Below are 16,371 nucleotides of genomic sequence, written 5' to 3' on the forward strand. Positions count from 1 at the left end.
CCCCCACCTTTTCTTCACTCCAATTTGTCAGGTGATCATTTACAACAAATATCAGTCCAATATTTTCCTTAGACCTCCTCTTGCTATTTATGTACTACAAAAAGCCTTGCTTGTCTGATACAACACTGGCCAGTTTCAACTCCAATTAAGTTTTGGTCTTTCATATCTTCTCCCTGCATATGTGAACTACAGCTCTGTAATTTTTTTGTGAAGCTTGACCTTGCTTCCAGAGATCACACAATCTCTTTCTCTTCCTGAGATTCAACAGGAGTTCCTTGTTTAGTTAAGCTGGTCTTCTGCATGGCTTGTTTGACTTTCAACACAGAGAGATCACCCGCCCTTGTGCTTTTAAAAGGTGATTTCTAAAAACTGACCAGCACTCAAGGAACAGCATGCTACTAATGAGCTCACTGAGTCACTTAAAATTAGCTCTACTGAAATTCAGGGTAGCAACTTTGCTGATCGTTTTCTTCATTACATCAAAAATTTTAAAATCACCCATTTCATGATCCTGTGTCAAAGGCAGGCACCTCCCATCATATCTCTCAAAAGTCCTTCTTTATTAAAAAGTAACAGGTTTAAGAGGGAATCTTTCCTAGTTGGCTCACTGAGTACTTGTGATTACAAGTTATCTTCAATAAACTTCAGGAATTTCCCAGACTTGCTTGTCACAGCAGTATGGTATTCCCAGGTCCTGTCTGGAAAGTTGAAGTCTCCCATAAGGACAAGGAGAAACACAACTGGAGAGAAGACAAAACTGAAAAAAAGACTGGGGAGTCCTGGTGGACAAAAAGTGGAAAATGAGTGAACGGTGTATCTTTGAAGCAACAATCACATACTGCATACACATACTTCACAGAAGCACAGCTACCAAATCAAGCCATGTTATTACTCCTTTCTACTCAAGTAATTTACATGGGAAGCAGTATCCTTCACACTGAGTACACTGTATAAGCAGAGTGAGTTCTACGAAATCTGCCTTACAAGAAAAAAAGAGGCAAAAAATGGACTTATTCATCTAAGAATGCTGTAGATATTAAGTACCAAGTTACTGAAGTCTGAAGATATACTGTGATAAATACCCTGGAGTAACAAGATACATGATCCATTTAGCTTGCCTACTACACAGGAGAATCAAATTTGCTTGAGAATCTGACTGACTTGTAAATGGATTCTAACCTAGAAATAAGAAAGACAGGGCAGCTGCAATAACTGGAGACTCCTGGAACTTCCAGGAAGTTGCCCTGGCAGAAGTAGGGCTTGTTAAGACAAGACCTGCCACAGTTGCTCTTCAGTACTGCCACAGGTACAATCACCTTTTAAAGGCAAGAAGTACCTCCTAGGAGCCTACAACCTAAGTAAGGGCTTAACCACATAACACTGCTACTGACCTCAATAGGATAATCTGATCAATTCTCTTTCCCTGTCCCCAGAAAAAAATCACATAAAGCACTGCAACCCACCCCTCCACCACCACAATGAGATAGAGACTCTTGATTCCCTAACACCTTTCTTGGAAAAGTTTTTAAAGCATCCTGACATCACAGAAGAGGAAAAAACTACTGTGGACAATACTCAAGAGTGTAGCAAGATATATCACAATTGATTTTTAAAAGAGAATACAATGGCTGAAATATAAAATTTCAGCTGAATGATCAGTAATCTGAGTAACTTGAATAGACTCAAAAGTAAGAGAGGTTGTGGAGGATACTTCATGAGATCAAAAGCACTCAATTTCACAAATGCTCTTTTAGGGAACCACTCCCTATCATTGGAGCAGTGTTTAGACTACAAGGCTTCAAATCAAAAATTTTATCTGCAAGTTGTCAGGAGAACGTGGCCACCTTTCCCATTCACTGTACTCATGAGCACTAGATAGTCAAGCTACTGCTCTTCAGGTTTACCTTCTCTTCAGATGTTTTAGATTACAGGCCCTCCAGTGCTGAAACTTCCTCTGTTACCCCTTAGGCACCATTGTTCAAAATAGCTACAAATAAGACAAAGCCATGACAACTTTAAAACAGGTATACTTCTTCCTTCACAAACTGTTACAGCTTGTCCTGTATTCCAAATGGACTTCTGTATTCCTTCGTTAAGGTAAAAAGGAACTTCCTACTCTTATTACTTCTAAAATATACTGCCCAAATAAAAAAAAAAAAGAAAAAAGAAAAAAGTAGTTTTGAGAAGGATTTATAGTGACAGATCCAACAGTTTGCTTGTGCTGCGAAATATAAATCCAATTTGGATGTCTCCCCTAGAATAAGTAGGTATTAGGGGATCAGACACAGTGTGCATGTAGTATAACTAACTATATTTGTCAATCATGATTTAGCAAGTCATTCAGTTTGTTTTGTGCATATTATGACTATTTCCCATTTTAATACACAGTTAATATAAACCACTGCTTCATATTTCCCCACTCAAATCTGTCCCTCAGTCATTTGATTCATAAGAAAGCAAAACACTGCAAAATCACTAAAATCACACAAATTTTGCTATGTGTTTAAAAGTGCTAGATGCACCGCCACAATCCAAACAGATTTTACAAGTTTAAACACTCCTGTCTGAAAGCTCCACATGAGGAAAGCAAAAAGTTCTATTCATACAAACAGATTCCATTTTTGAAGGGCTCAAGAAGATGTGAGGCCACCTGTTCCTTGGCACATGCAATACAGGTACACATTCTGAAAACAAAGTCCAAGATAAGCTTCAGAGTTATTAAAGAGAGGGAAGAAATCGCTGTCCATATATTCTGCAACACAGAAGGTAACAGCAGACCAAGTGGAAGTTCTATGAAGAGAATCTCTTTAGTGTACAATGCAGTGTAATGTGCAATCATCAGTACGTGGAGACACCTCCAGTTGGTATAGCAGACAAGACCTTTGGAGGGAGAGAAAGCATGATACAGAAGGAGTCTGATCTATACCCATAACGCTCTGAACTCAGGTGACACTTTAAATTTTTTTTTTGTTCAATGGCATGTTAACTTCAAGAAATATCCTTTAAAAACACTAACAGGCATTTTTTAATTTATACACTAAGATATGGATGTTTTGTATAATCATCTACCATACTGCAACAACATTCAAGGGTCTGGGTTTCCATCCAGGACACCAGCTTGAATATTTACGTCCAAGTAGTTCTCCCAAATCCTTATCCAGTAGGAGGTTTAGGAATGAACATGCAATACACAATAAAGACTGAAGACATTATGAACAAGGGAGAAGGAAAAGGTCTAATGGACAATGCTGCCAGTGAGCTGATGGCAATTTCAACATAGACAAGCACCATATTTGCTTTGCTAGAAGCAATGTGATTTGAGTCCATTAGCACATGGCCAGAAAACATTTTGCTAATACAGGATTCAGGTTGCATGTTTCAATGTGTCAGTATTCCCTCCTCATTCCCCACGCAAGAAATCCGTCTGGCCTGGAAGCAAGCAAAGGGAGACTCCTGCCTCCCTGAATGGCAGTGGGACTTTCATCCTGAAAATACCAAATACACAAACAAGCAGCATGTCCAGGGGGTGAATAAAGATCTGAAAACCCAAAAGAACCTGTACATGAACCATTACATACAAGCTGTAATCAGGGAAAGAGATGAATTCTTAATAAATACAGTGATAGCAGGAAAATTTCTAAAAGCCACTGCAGTCCCAACATTGATTACCTTTTCTTAAGCATAGATTCATAAACATGACTTAGGTGTGTGAGGCACACAGACCAGCCTGGATGATGGCACACATCACACACCAATACTGAAGTTACCACTACTGCCAAACAAGATGTCTGGTGCAGACAAGCACCAGAATCAAACACTTCCAAAACCAAGCAAGCTTTTAGAGTTGCAATGCTTCCTTTTAGCTGTATCCAGGGCTCTTCTCTGGTGGCATTTTAAAAAAGTTACTGGAGGCAACAATAGTAGATTTCTCAGCTGCTGGTGTTTTCCCAGTCCACTCAGAGTTCTGGGATCTCAAGGATGGTGTTGCTGGTAGCTCTGATTCTGCTGCATCCATGTGGACAGATAAAGTTGCTGGAATATAAAATTGCAGGAAAGGGGGAACAGAGAAAGACAGTAAGAAAGGGCAATAAAAAAGTTAGAACTGACTTCATGGCAAATCCCTCATATACATAATTTCATTTATGAAGATATTATTTATGGAATTTCTAAAAGTTCTCTCCAAATTCCTTTGAAATAGAGGTTCTTGATGGCATTAATAATTTTGCTCTAATGATTCACATATTTAAAACTCTAAATTCCCAGTCCACTAACTAGTTCCCTTAGTCAGAGTCCCTGTTGAAAATCAAAAGTGTTAGCTGGTCCATAATTCACAATCACTCATCTCAAAATAACTCAGACTCCTTGCATAGACTCAATTAACTCTCTACTCGAGACTTTCAAAGTCTCTGAAGATGTGGCAAATTTCAGGATGCTAAGCTCACCTAATGAGGAAAACATACCTCTCCTCACCCAGTAAGGGTAGCACCATGGTCCTCCACATATATCCAAAACGGTACATCAGCATATTATGACTATTGGCATAAGAAACTACTTGCCAAACAAGGTTGAAATCCATTCTCATTTTCTCAATACAGCCACTGCTTCAAATGAGACAGGCTATAATAGCCAGAGAGATTTGCAGATCCATACCTCAACCCAACAGTCACTCAAATTTCCAGAAGGATTGTCAAAAACCCAGAGATATGAGAGTTTACTCAAATTCTCAGTATCCTGAATCACTGAATCCTCACACGCAGAACAGGGCTGGGTAAATGAGAGTAATTGCCATAGGAGTCTTTGAGGCAAACGGAATTTTTTTAACAAGTAACTACTTCAATATAAAACATATTTCTTCATTGTAGTCTCACAACAGATAATAGCTGCTTGTGTGTTTTAATTACAAGTTGCATCTGTTGTTCTGTAGTGGATGAAGGATAGAGAGGCCACAGTAAGCCTCAACTAGAGGACAGATTGCTTTGAAGTTTAAATAAAAAGTTGGTTCAATGCTTGAGGTTCCACATTCAGTAGATCTAGAACCCAAACAATGCTGCTTCTGTACATCCAAAACAGTGAGTCATTCCCATATAGCTGATAAAAGTACCATGCAATTTTACATCCCGCCCATCATCTTCTTCCATCTCAAGGTCATATGAAACATGAAAAAAACCCCAACAGCTAAGTCAGTTTTTAATTTCACAATCACCACCAATACAAACTATGTGCTCCTTGCTAGCAGCCTCCCTACTCAGGCTCTCCATCTTTCCTCATAAAAAGAAAAGGACTGAAACTGTTTCTGGGTATGACAAACAGTGAATAATTAGCAAGAAATAGGAGAGGGAAAATTCACCAAATTGCTACTACTCATCAGACTGTTCGCCAATAAGCAGTTTCACAGGCTGCTAACTGTCATCTTGTTTACAAGCTAAGTGTGAATAAATGCCAAGGCAGACAAAAATCTATTTATACAGATTTTTACCCCAGACTCACTGTAATAGCTGATTAGGATACCTATTACATGTGCACTGCTACATGCATAGAGGATTGAACCACATGAACACTAAAAACATCAGTGTAGAGATCGGTAGTTGTTCACCATTTATTGTACAACCACCTGTACTTGTGTCCTATTCTGACAAAATGAAAACAGACATGACAGTCTTCATCAGATTCCTTTCAAACCAGAGCATAACTTCCATAAGAATAACATTTTATGCAGTATTTCTCAGACAAGCTCTACTGTGCCACTGGGGATATTATTTCAAATCTACTGTACTGCAATGGAAACACAAGGGCACTATCCATGCCTTTGAAGTCTCAGACGAACGAAAGGTCAAAGGACTTTTACCACCACAGACCTTCTTCCTCCCTAGGTACTGGCTGCTGGTCACTGAGTTGGACGAATCTCTGGTCTGATCTAGTACAGTCAGTCTTAACTTCCTCCAGATTTTCTTACTCTACTGCCAAACTACACTAGCCAGAATTTTGTTCTTCTCTGGTGAAGGCCTCATGCTTTAGGGCTCACACTGTTTGATTGTGTAGTGTGGAAAACATTAATTTTCAGTCTCTCTGAATATTTGCATAAGTTTGCCCAACTTATTTTTGATAAAAGTCACTTCCTGAAGTGCAAATCAATTCTGAATTTTCTACCCACTTTTTGTTGTTCTCAACAGCTCAGTTATGGTATTTAGGCCAGTTAGCCTCAAAGAGCAGGATAAATACCAGAACTTTAATACTATAGCAATACAATAGATACCCAAGGCACTTCTACAGTAATGCAGTTTTTTGACGCTCATGCAAGGGTATCTTTTCTCTGGGAAAAGATACTTTACCAGAATTAACAAATACTCACATTCATGAAAGTATGTGAGAAGACACAGAATAAATTTAGTTGCTTGGTTCCCAAATAAACATTATCTCTTGCTGCCTTTTCCCATTCCTGCACTGAGGAGGGAAATAGCACCCACATCTCATCTGCCTTTTATTAGCATCTTCTGATTTCAGCCAAATTCAACTCAAAACTTTCTGTGGATGCTGGGGGGATGAGGTGACAGGGGAAGATTTGTAGCTGCATGTTTAAGAAAGAAGCTAAATTCATCACCATGACAGGGGATAGTGTTGGCAGAGATTTGAGCTATTTATTCTTTTAGGAAAATCCTATAAAGAATGACACGAGGAAGCCTCTATCTGCAGTCTTGTTCATCACACTGGTGAGGAGTCCGATAACAGATGTATGCAGTAGCGTGATTTAGTGCCGGGAGCTGGCCCCTGATGTGTATTAATACAGCGGCAAAGCGGAACGAGCCCCTCTTCATCACTCATCTCTATAAAAGAGGTGGAATCCGAGATGGCCCGATGTTCGGCAGAGCAAGCCCATTTGTTCTGCTGACTGATGAAGCCAGCTCAGGCTGTGTCCTTCACCTCCACGGGGCACTCAGGTTGCAAAAAAGGAGATCACTGAAGCAGGACCTGGTCAACAAGTGAGACGAGAGCAGTTGGACGCAGCAAAGAAGCTATTTAAAGGTGAAGAAATCCAGCGCTCTGTGCCTGCATGACAGGCACAGGCCTGCATTCTGATTTACATGTGCTTCACCTTTCGCAGAAGTAAAACACCACAAACATAAAAAGCCCCAGAAGCAAAAAAATGAGGCTGCCATGACTCCTCAGGCACATGGGAACCCCAGTATATGGCATTTATATGGAATTAAGTAGATGCATGCCAAGGGAGAAAAATCTTTATCTCATCAATATCCAACAAACAAAATAATGTCCAATTAATTCTACATTATTGCAGAATAATACTACGTATCTTATTAGTCATTAGTAATTCCATAGCAAAATCTCCTTTGACAGAAATCAGATTCCAGAAGTTTCCAAGTTATGTCCAGATTGTGTTTCATCTGTAATTGGGAGTCTGCAGTAGAACGTTATTTAGGACACGGCTTCAGCTACCCAATCATAACAGTTTTCTTCCACAAGTCAATGAAAATTTCTTTCCACAAGTGCAGCAAACTCTGCCCATGGCTGTTCACTTGGCTGAGGATATTTCTAAACAGGGTCTGAGGAAGAGATGTTTACCATTTCTTACCATTAAAGACTTTGCAGACCTTGTCTCTTGCTGAGTAGCAGAAGCATGCTGCCTGTACTCTAACTACTCTTCTTCCTTTTGTAATACATAATAATCCTCTCTCCCATAATAACGTCCATAATAAGAGAGTTTTCCAAAGCCCTATGCTATTTTCCAGAGCTAAGTTCCACTTCAAATGCACTCTCAGCTCTTCAAGAAGTGTTCACTATACAATTTGCCTAATCAGGGGATCAGGTAAGTACAACTTAAATAGTATTTTTAAACATATATGCATGGAAACAGAAGCTGTCCTTATAGAAAGTGACCAGCACTGCAGTACAGAATACATTCTGAATAATAAATAAATGGACAGGTAACAGGGGACAGTGAAACATTAGTACTCACACCATGAAAATCTAATATTCTAGTGCTAAGATTCTGTGGTTTCAGATACCATCCCTTTTACTACAGAAGTTCAAATATCCCAAAACTGAATACTCAAAAGCCAGGAAAGAATAACCTAAATAAATAATCAATAAAAGAAGAGACTTCTGCTGAACAACAGATTATTAATATTCTTTTATCTTCTTTTTTAATACAGAACCTTTCTGACAGTTTGCAATCCAGATCAGTGGCCTGGAGAGGAAGCTCAGCTTTCTTCTCTACTTCATTATTCTGTCTAGCCACCAGCCCAAGGAAGAAACACAAATTTCCTTCTATTAATCATCAGTTTACTTGGTTTTCCCCAATGTTTTCACATCTCCATTTTTTCCCTCATCTTACCCACTACCTTGTTACTGGACTACAAGAATAGTTATTTAATAAACTAGTTGGAAGAACATATGTCAGTGGATAGCCACAAGACAGAGTAATGTGAAAGGACAGAAAACCCACTGTGTTCACCAGATTAAAGCTTTTTCATATTCTGATGACTAATCAGTAACTTTCAGAAAACAGCCACATGAAAATTGACCAGCATTTTAATTTCTACATCCCTGTAACAAGAAAACACTATTTACATCCAAAAGAATAAGACAACTTCCAGGGAATAAGTGGTTTCACCCAGAGATTATACAAAAATCGCCAGATTTTTGCTCCTGTAAAATTGTCAACAAATATCCTGATAAAGGGCATCAGAGCCACCAGCTAATGCCACCCCAACACTGAAGGAACACACTGTGCATACTGATCAACTGCCTATTACCATGAACTGCATAATTTAGGACAGTGGAAATAACACCTCGTGAAGAAGCAGATTACAATTCTCAGTAAGGTAAAGCACTGCAAATTATATTCACATTGCTACATTGCCAAAATTTTTTTTGGTAGGCAGCTTTTGATGCTATGCGAAAACACATGATATGCTCTCTCACACGTTTCATTAGTTTCAAACCAAAGTAACACTACTTTTGTCTATGGTGCTTTGCTCAAAAGGGACATGACTATAAAAATGCTGATAGGTTACCTGATGTTGGGCTAGACATGGAGGCTGCAGCTGGCTTTCGTTTCCTCTTGATGTCCCTTGAACATGGAGGTCCCAGGTGGACATTTGCTTGCCTATGGAGAAAATAAAACAAATTAAACTCCATTTCAATATCCCATTTCTGCAAAACTGACCACCTACCTCCAGCTCCTACCTTCCCATCAGCTTCTTAACTAGTAAGTAGCACAACCCAGAAGTTTCTCGGAGAGTTTTGCTCAAATTCTTTGTCAACATAAATTATACTCCCATTTCCTTTAAGAGCTTACACATAAACTGCTCAGAAGAGTAATTATTTCTCAACCTTTAAAGGATCTGATTTTGTATTAACTCCAAACCAACTCTTTGCATACATAAAGATGTGATCAAGCAGTGATATGACATGCGTCCTACAATTACTTCTATGCTAGAATAACAAATGTCTGCAAGATTGCTCTTTATATATAAACTGTGTGATATTTGCTCCTCAGTCAGAAATTATTTTGCAACCTATTTGGTACTGCAGAGTCACCTTAGAATGTACCTATAATGCCAAATGTCCATGCATATTGTTTCACTACAGTAGTAAATTCATAAAGTTAGGAATGCAAAACTGTCTTGTGTTTTTAAAATTGTTATTTCCTTATCAAAGTGGTGTGCAAACAGCTGAATCTGACTTACAGCAACTTTGCTGCATCTCTAAATCAACTGAAAGGCATAATCTGTCCTGCTAATATAAACTCTTAAGTCTGAAGCCTACTGATGGATGTTTTGTTTTAATCATTTGCCAATTAAGAAGTAGCCATTTGCCAATTAAGAAGAAATCTGTATTGTTGGAACTGACTTGAGCTGAGAACTCCTCCAAGTTCTATACCTGTAGGAAGCAGAGAAGTTTAATTCAGAAATAACAATCTTTGCAGCAGACCAGAGAACTTCCTCAAATATAATCCATAATGAATATAAATACAGCCCTTCTTTGTCCAATATAACAGACTTCCTTTGGCAAGTTCCTTGGTCACTCTTGCCATTAGATCTGATGTGTAAAATGCAGAAGTACAGTGAAAATAAAATCAGTTAAAGACTGTGAGGCGCTTACATGGTGTAAAATTTGGAACCATGTATGTTTTGATGATTAAGTGCTGAAAAGCTTCAGTATCTTCAAACCTTGTTATTCTGATTTTTTTTTTTAATCCTGAGTTTAACAAACACTTTTATTATATACTACAGCCTTTGAAATACAACAAAAGGAAAACTTCATGGGCTTTTACTTCCATGACAAAAATCTATTTAAAAAATCAAATCCACATATTTACAATATGCATCATTTTAGATGCTGTATTTATGCAAAACCAAATTGTGCTATTGTATCTATACAGAACAATGCAGAGACCACAAAGAAATTCCTACACTAGTCCAATCTATAAATTATTTGAATATTGCTGGGTCTATCTACTCACCTGAAAAAAAAGTGCAACCACAAAATAAAGGAAATACCTACTGTTCCATCTTCTCAACTAAAATTCGAAAGTTCTACAAGAAGTCTTTAAGATCTGTCCTCTGAATGTGACATTAAAGAACAGTTTCAAAATTTTTTAAATCATGCTACGTTTCACAGACAGCCAGTTTTTCAAATCTGGAAGCACATATTAATACAACCAGACAAACAAGTCTCCTGAGTCTACTTTGACTTAAACTCACCAAGACAAAGTGCTGGGTCCCTCACTTTGGCCACAACAACCCCATTCATAGCTGCAGGCTGGGGGAAAGGTGGTGGGAAAGCAGTGCAGAGGAAAAGGGCCCAGGGGTGCTGATCAACACTCCCAGGTGATCATGGCTGAACACGAGCCAGCGTGTGCCCTGGTGGCCAAGGCCAGTGGGATCATGGCCTGGATCAAGAATATTGTGGCCAGCTGAACCTGGGAAGGGATCACTCCCCTGTACTCAGTGAAACTACACCTCGAGTCCCATGCTCTGTTTTGGGCCCTTCACTACAAGAACACTGAGGTGCTGGAGCATGTCCAGAGAAGGGCAGTGTAGCTGCTGAAGGGCCTGGAGCACAAGTCCTGTGAAGAGTAGCTGAGGGAGCTGGGGTTGTTTAGCCTGGTGGAAAGGAAGCTCGGGAAAGACCTTATTGCTCTCTACAAGGACCTGAAAGGAGGGTGTAGCCAAGTGAGGGTCAGTCTCTTCTCCCAATCAACTGGCAGAAGAATGAGTCTCATGTTGTGCTAGGGGAGGTTCAGGTCAGGTATCAGGAGGAGTTTCTTCAGGAAAAGGGCTGTCAAACATTGGAATTAACTGCCCAGGAAGGTGGTTAGAGAAACCACCCATGGAAGTGAAAAGCTTTCAAAAATACTGGTACACCTACAGAGTGCACATTCAAATGCCATGTTTGTACACTGAAGTGACTCACCTCTAAGTAACTTTGCAGATGCTAAAAACTGCTTTTGTACATGATTATAATAGCAGCTATACAGTGTTTAACACAGCTGCAACCATGTATTCTGAAACATCTAAACACACATAACCTGAAGAAAAGAAACAGCTTTTTATTTTGCATCAGTGACACAGTATTAGATTACTAACTGCAAGACTGCATAATTGTATATAATAATCCAATTAATTTTAAATAATATAACAATAACAACAGAAACAATTTTAAAATGTTCTCCTTTTAATTTTATGAACTTACACCAACACTAACAAGCTCATCCTTGGTGGAGAATCACTATGGACTAGTAAAGAAATATGTACTATAATTTCCAAGGGACTTCATGCAATTTTTCCCAGCTCATAAATGTTACAGCTAGATTTTGCATACAAGCTCCTGGTTCTCAGCAACATACTCAAACATATACCCTTACCTGATGATTACACAAGAGGTAAAAAAAAAAAAAATTAGAACAAAAGAATCTCAAAATCCCTTCTAGTAGTTAAAGACAAATCATACTTCAGTCAAAGACTGCTAGCAAGAATGCTGTATCTAGTAGCCCTGCATCTAAGATACAAAGACTCAGAGGTCATAAATTGTCTCTGTAACATGTTTTTCATTCAGGTTTATCCCTTATTGATCACCCACACTTCAGTTAGTAAATCAGGAACCTATTGATTACTCACTGGCTCTGACTGACCCAGTGGTAAAAGTGTCATTTCAAGTGGCTGGTGCACTTTACAGGCACCATAAATCTACATACAGGGAATCTCCAGGTAGTAAATACCTTGGGAGAGAGAAGAGCAGAAGACTACATTCAGGGACGACAGTCCTCATTAAGACATGGACAGAAAGGATGTCTGAGGTATAACTTATGAAGTTTACAGGTTTTTGGTAGATATCACACTTTTCAATGTAAATTTCTAATCACTAGCTTGCATGAAGGTCTATATCAGTGAGATAACAGAATTAGTAAATCCCAGTTTAACAGCAGACTCCTATAGACTCCTACAAACACCACCACCACTAGGAAAATCAAGTCATGGATATGCACAGCACCCAAAATAGCAGTGGACAGGCTGAATTATAAAACGTGAAAATATCACAAGTTGCAATGATTAATTAGTTCTCCTTCCAAAGCTGAATTTTAACAATTCTTCTGAACAGCTAAAAATTACTCTAAAGTAGACTATAACAAGAAAGGCTGTGCATTGTCACAGCCCTCTCTGTGAAGAAGTTTGAGACCAGAACTTTGTGAGATGAAAGATCTGGGCCTAAACTTACAAACTAGAATAGAACTTACACTGTCCTTACTAACCTTCAATCTCTTCTGCTAGGCCTCCATGCTTTCTTCAATGTTGCCTAAACATGTAATGAGAAAATAATTCCCTGGTTTCTTTTGGACTACAACAGGTTTATCATAAGTTAAAAACGAAGTCACAGTGCTTAGTTACAGGTGGATCAGCCAGGTGACCAGAAACTAACATGAAAATATAGTTTATAATCTAGAGATAACTGAAATTCTAGCCCTGGAAGAGAAAAAGGAGAACATACTTAGAGAAATATATCAGGATCAAAAATGTGGCTGTTTTGTTAGCTGCAATATATTCAACTCACAAAGCAGTCACTGCCAGCAGTTAGTGAATGAAAAATTACACAGGAATAGGAAAAATGGCTTTCAACAATATGAAAAGTTTATAGTGTCTTTTTGACAGTGATAACATTTTTTGTAATCACAAACTAAAGGAATTATTCAGGAAATACGTTTTGTCTTTTGTTTTTAACATAGTACTTATGGTACCCAGTTCTGCATGCAAGTCATGCTGGAGAAAAAATAGGCTTTGTTATGCAGCAAGACGAAATTAATGGTAGTCTAATGTGTCAGAAGTAATGCTTCCTTTAATTTCTTTTCCATATATTTATTCTATGACTTTGTTTACATATTTTTTAACGACCAGTACTTGCATATACAGGATTTCCATTGCTTCTACAGTTTGAGATGACCATGCACTGGAGCTTGCCACTATTTTACACCTACCACAGTATTTCAACAGAAAATTAGGACTCGCAATATAATCTGTGGGAGACAATCCAGAGCACAAGCAGACATCAGCCCACAGAGAATCTTACTGAACAGCATCAGGACCCTGAAAACTTCACTATCTAGGAAGTCTAAATTGTAGCATAAAGTCCACTCTTTCAAAATTCAGGGTAAAAACCAGCTCAGTCTCACAACAAAGGTGTCTGAAAAGGCCATACAGAGCTAAATGTGACCTTCTTGGAGACAAAAGGTACATTGCACACTTGTGGTATGTATGCCTCCCGCTGCCATCTCACACCATCCAGCTTGTCTGCTTACACTCTTTATTCTAACCCTATCCTCAGAAGAAGCAAAGCATGTGGATTATACAGTGAAAGTGAGAGGAAGTCATTAGTCTACTACTATAAAAACAAGGGATGTTATTATCCTCATGTTAAAGTGAATGTTAATAGAGACTGCCTTTTAACAAAGATACTGCTACTAAAACTCCACACAACTCAGCTGTTGCTGTTGTGATGCTCTATTCAGAGCAAACACAAATCAAATGAAAGGCTCTTTCTCTAAGCCCTGAGGTGTTACCTGAGGCTGTTGGTGGTGGCTTCACAAAATTAATAGTAAAAGCAGAATTCTTCCTCCTCTTTGACTACAGAGCCAGCTGGGCACCAGTCTAATCTGCACATAACATGTGTAAATCAATACAAGTTGCTCATCCCATCTGCATGCAAAGCTCCCACACATTCAAGTGGTTTTTACTATCACATCCCAGTGTGGATATTCCTGATGCACAGCAGTCTCCTATGCCCTGCAGAGCCTCTTGGGAAGGCTTGTAGAGCACATTTTCAGATTCCAAAATCTCTAATAGGTCAGCTCACTTCTTCAATCATCCAACTCTCATAGATCTTCAACAGTAGCAGTCTGTTCCCCAAGTAAGCATTATAATGATGCGGCAATTCCATTCCTAGAAGTCTGCATGTGGCAAATGCAAGTGAATGTGTTTTCTTCTTGTTTTCCATCTAAGCACTCTAAGCAGAGAAGATATGATCCCACATATAATATTCCCTATTCTCACACTGAATCACACTGTATCTGTGCCAGAAAGACTGTTACTGTTTGCCAGATCTGCTGAGTACACAGACTTGAAATAGTAAGTAAAAAAAAATTCTGAAGCCAAGGGGAATTTATTTTTCACTCCTGAGAATTTGGTTTCATCAAAATGGGAATATTAGGCCCCAGTCAACTGCATGTGACACTAGGTTGATAGCTGCTGTTCATTGCATGCCTGTCAGAAGAATTCAGTTATATTCCCAATTGGTATATTAGACAAGCTTTAGCAAAGGAAGACATGAAAATCCTCCAGCTAAATGGAAATAGAGTAAAAAAAATAGAGAGAAAGGTTGCCTAGAATGAACTGGATACTGTCCTGCTCAAGCAGGAAAGTATGAATTGTGGGCACCTGTTCACTCCTTCAGCTGTCTCAGAAAAGGCCTGACATTGCAGGCAATCCCTGTATCTCCACATGCTTGGGTAAGAGGCATAAATATCAAGATCTCTGTGCACAGATACAGAAGTGACAGAACCATATTTATTTTCACAAGAGTATTTCTAGAGCTGGAACTAGAATTTGAGACATTTAAGTCTGTTCAATTTAACAGCACCACCAAACCCAGAGTATGGGGCAACTCGCAGTAAATGAGATCACTCACCCATCCACATCTATATCCCATGTTCCAGGCAAGATGACGACTTGCTTCTAAATCAGATTAAGCTCTACATTTACAGTTAGTATTAACAGAGCATATGCAAAGCAATTTTCTTTATCTGTGTTGTTCAAAATTCTAATACAGTTCTTCAAGTCTTCACCTTCAACATCTCCCTACCATCCCAGGTCCACTTTTCCTGTGACTTCAAGTGGGAACATTTAATTGCTTTTTTTCACTCATAATCCTATTTTCAAGGCTAGACAAATAATAAATGGCATTAGGGACAATTTATGTTCTACCTTCCTCTCTTATTTTGCTTGCTATTCAAATTACAGGGAATATTGGTTCTAGGCTCTCCTGAAACTCTTCCCCTACCTCAAGGGAATAGCATTCCATCTACCAACAACCTACAACATCTTCTCAGCTACGGAATATTGAATAACCAACATCTAATAAGATATTCCACTTCAGCCTACACAAAATTATCTTAAGTAGAAGGAGCTCAACAACAAAGTTCTGTTCAGACCACTCCTCCCAGAGAGGCAAACAGGCAGAGGGGAAAGAGGGAAGGATCCCTTGAGTTGCCCATGTAAGTCTCTACTTGCATGCTTTTAGCAGTCTGCATCGTGAAGTCGAAACCTTAACAGACAAGACATGATTAGCAAACGTTTTGTGCTCTTAAAGGAGAGTAATTATAGGCATGTGAAAAAAGAAGAGATCCCTGAGGTACTCTTCCTTGCATGCCTCCCGAGAGGCAGCAGGGCCATTAAAAATTCCATGATGAAGAGGAAAAACAGTCTGGGAACAGCCAGGAGGCAATACAGCAAATTAATACACCAGCCATCCCTTGGGAAGACTGCAAGAAAGCAGAAAACTCTCCTTGCTTCACAAAATAAAATTATACCACTAATGATAACAGTCACCACACACACAAAACTGCTTCTAATGATGGGTGTGAAATTCCCAGTGCTGTGCATACACTTTGAATGAAAGCTCTTCTCATCACAGACATAAATGAAGAAAGGTAGTGCACGATTTATACTGCCTTTCAAACAAGACTTCCCAAGGAACCTTCCACATAGGCTTGTCAGTGTCAAGGAGGAGGTTCTTTCTCAATCCTCAGCTGTGCACAGTACTCTGGCCTTCAGCTCTGCCTAACTAAAAGTACAGGGTTATCAT

At 39.0% G+C, this 16,371-nt stretch overlaps 1 protein-coding gene across 6 annotated transcripts in view; it reads right to left on the reverse strand.

Moving 5' to 3' along the window:
- Positions 1–3,001: 3,001 nt before the first annotated feature.
- GPATCH2L (G-patch domain containing 2 like) overlaps positions 3,002–16,371 on the reverse strand; it is a 33,621-nt gene continuing 20,251 nt past the window's right edge. For 5 of the 6 annotated variants that reach the window (XM_033062088.2, XM_033062086.2, XM_033062087.2 and 2 more), the window contains 2 exons: positions 9,030–9,121; positions 3,002–4,032 (listed from right to left, as the gene is read on the reverse strand). In XM_033062088.2, the coding sequence (XP_032917979.1) occupies positions 3,860–4,032; positions 9,030–9,121 (265 nt within the window). In that variant the 3' untranslated portion in view covers positions 3,002–3,859. The other variant, XM_033062092.2, reaches the window with a different exon arrangement.

This window comes from Catharus ustulatus, chromosome 6 (assembly GCF_009819885.2).
Source record: "Catharus ustulatus isolate bCatUst1 chromosome 6, bCatUst1.pri.v2, whole genome shotgun sequence".
NCBI lineage: Eukaryota > Metazoa > Chordata > Aves > Passeriformes > Turdidae > Catharus > Catharus ustulatus.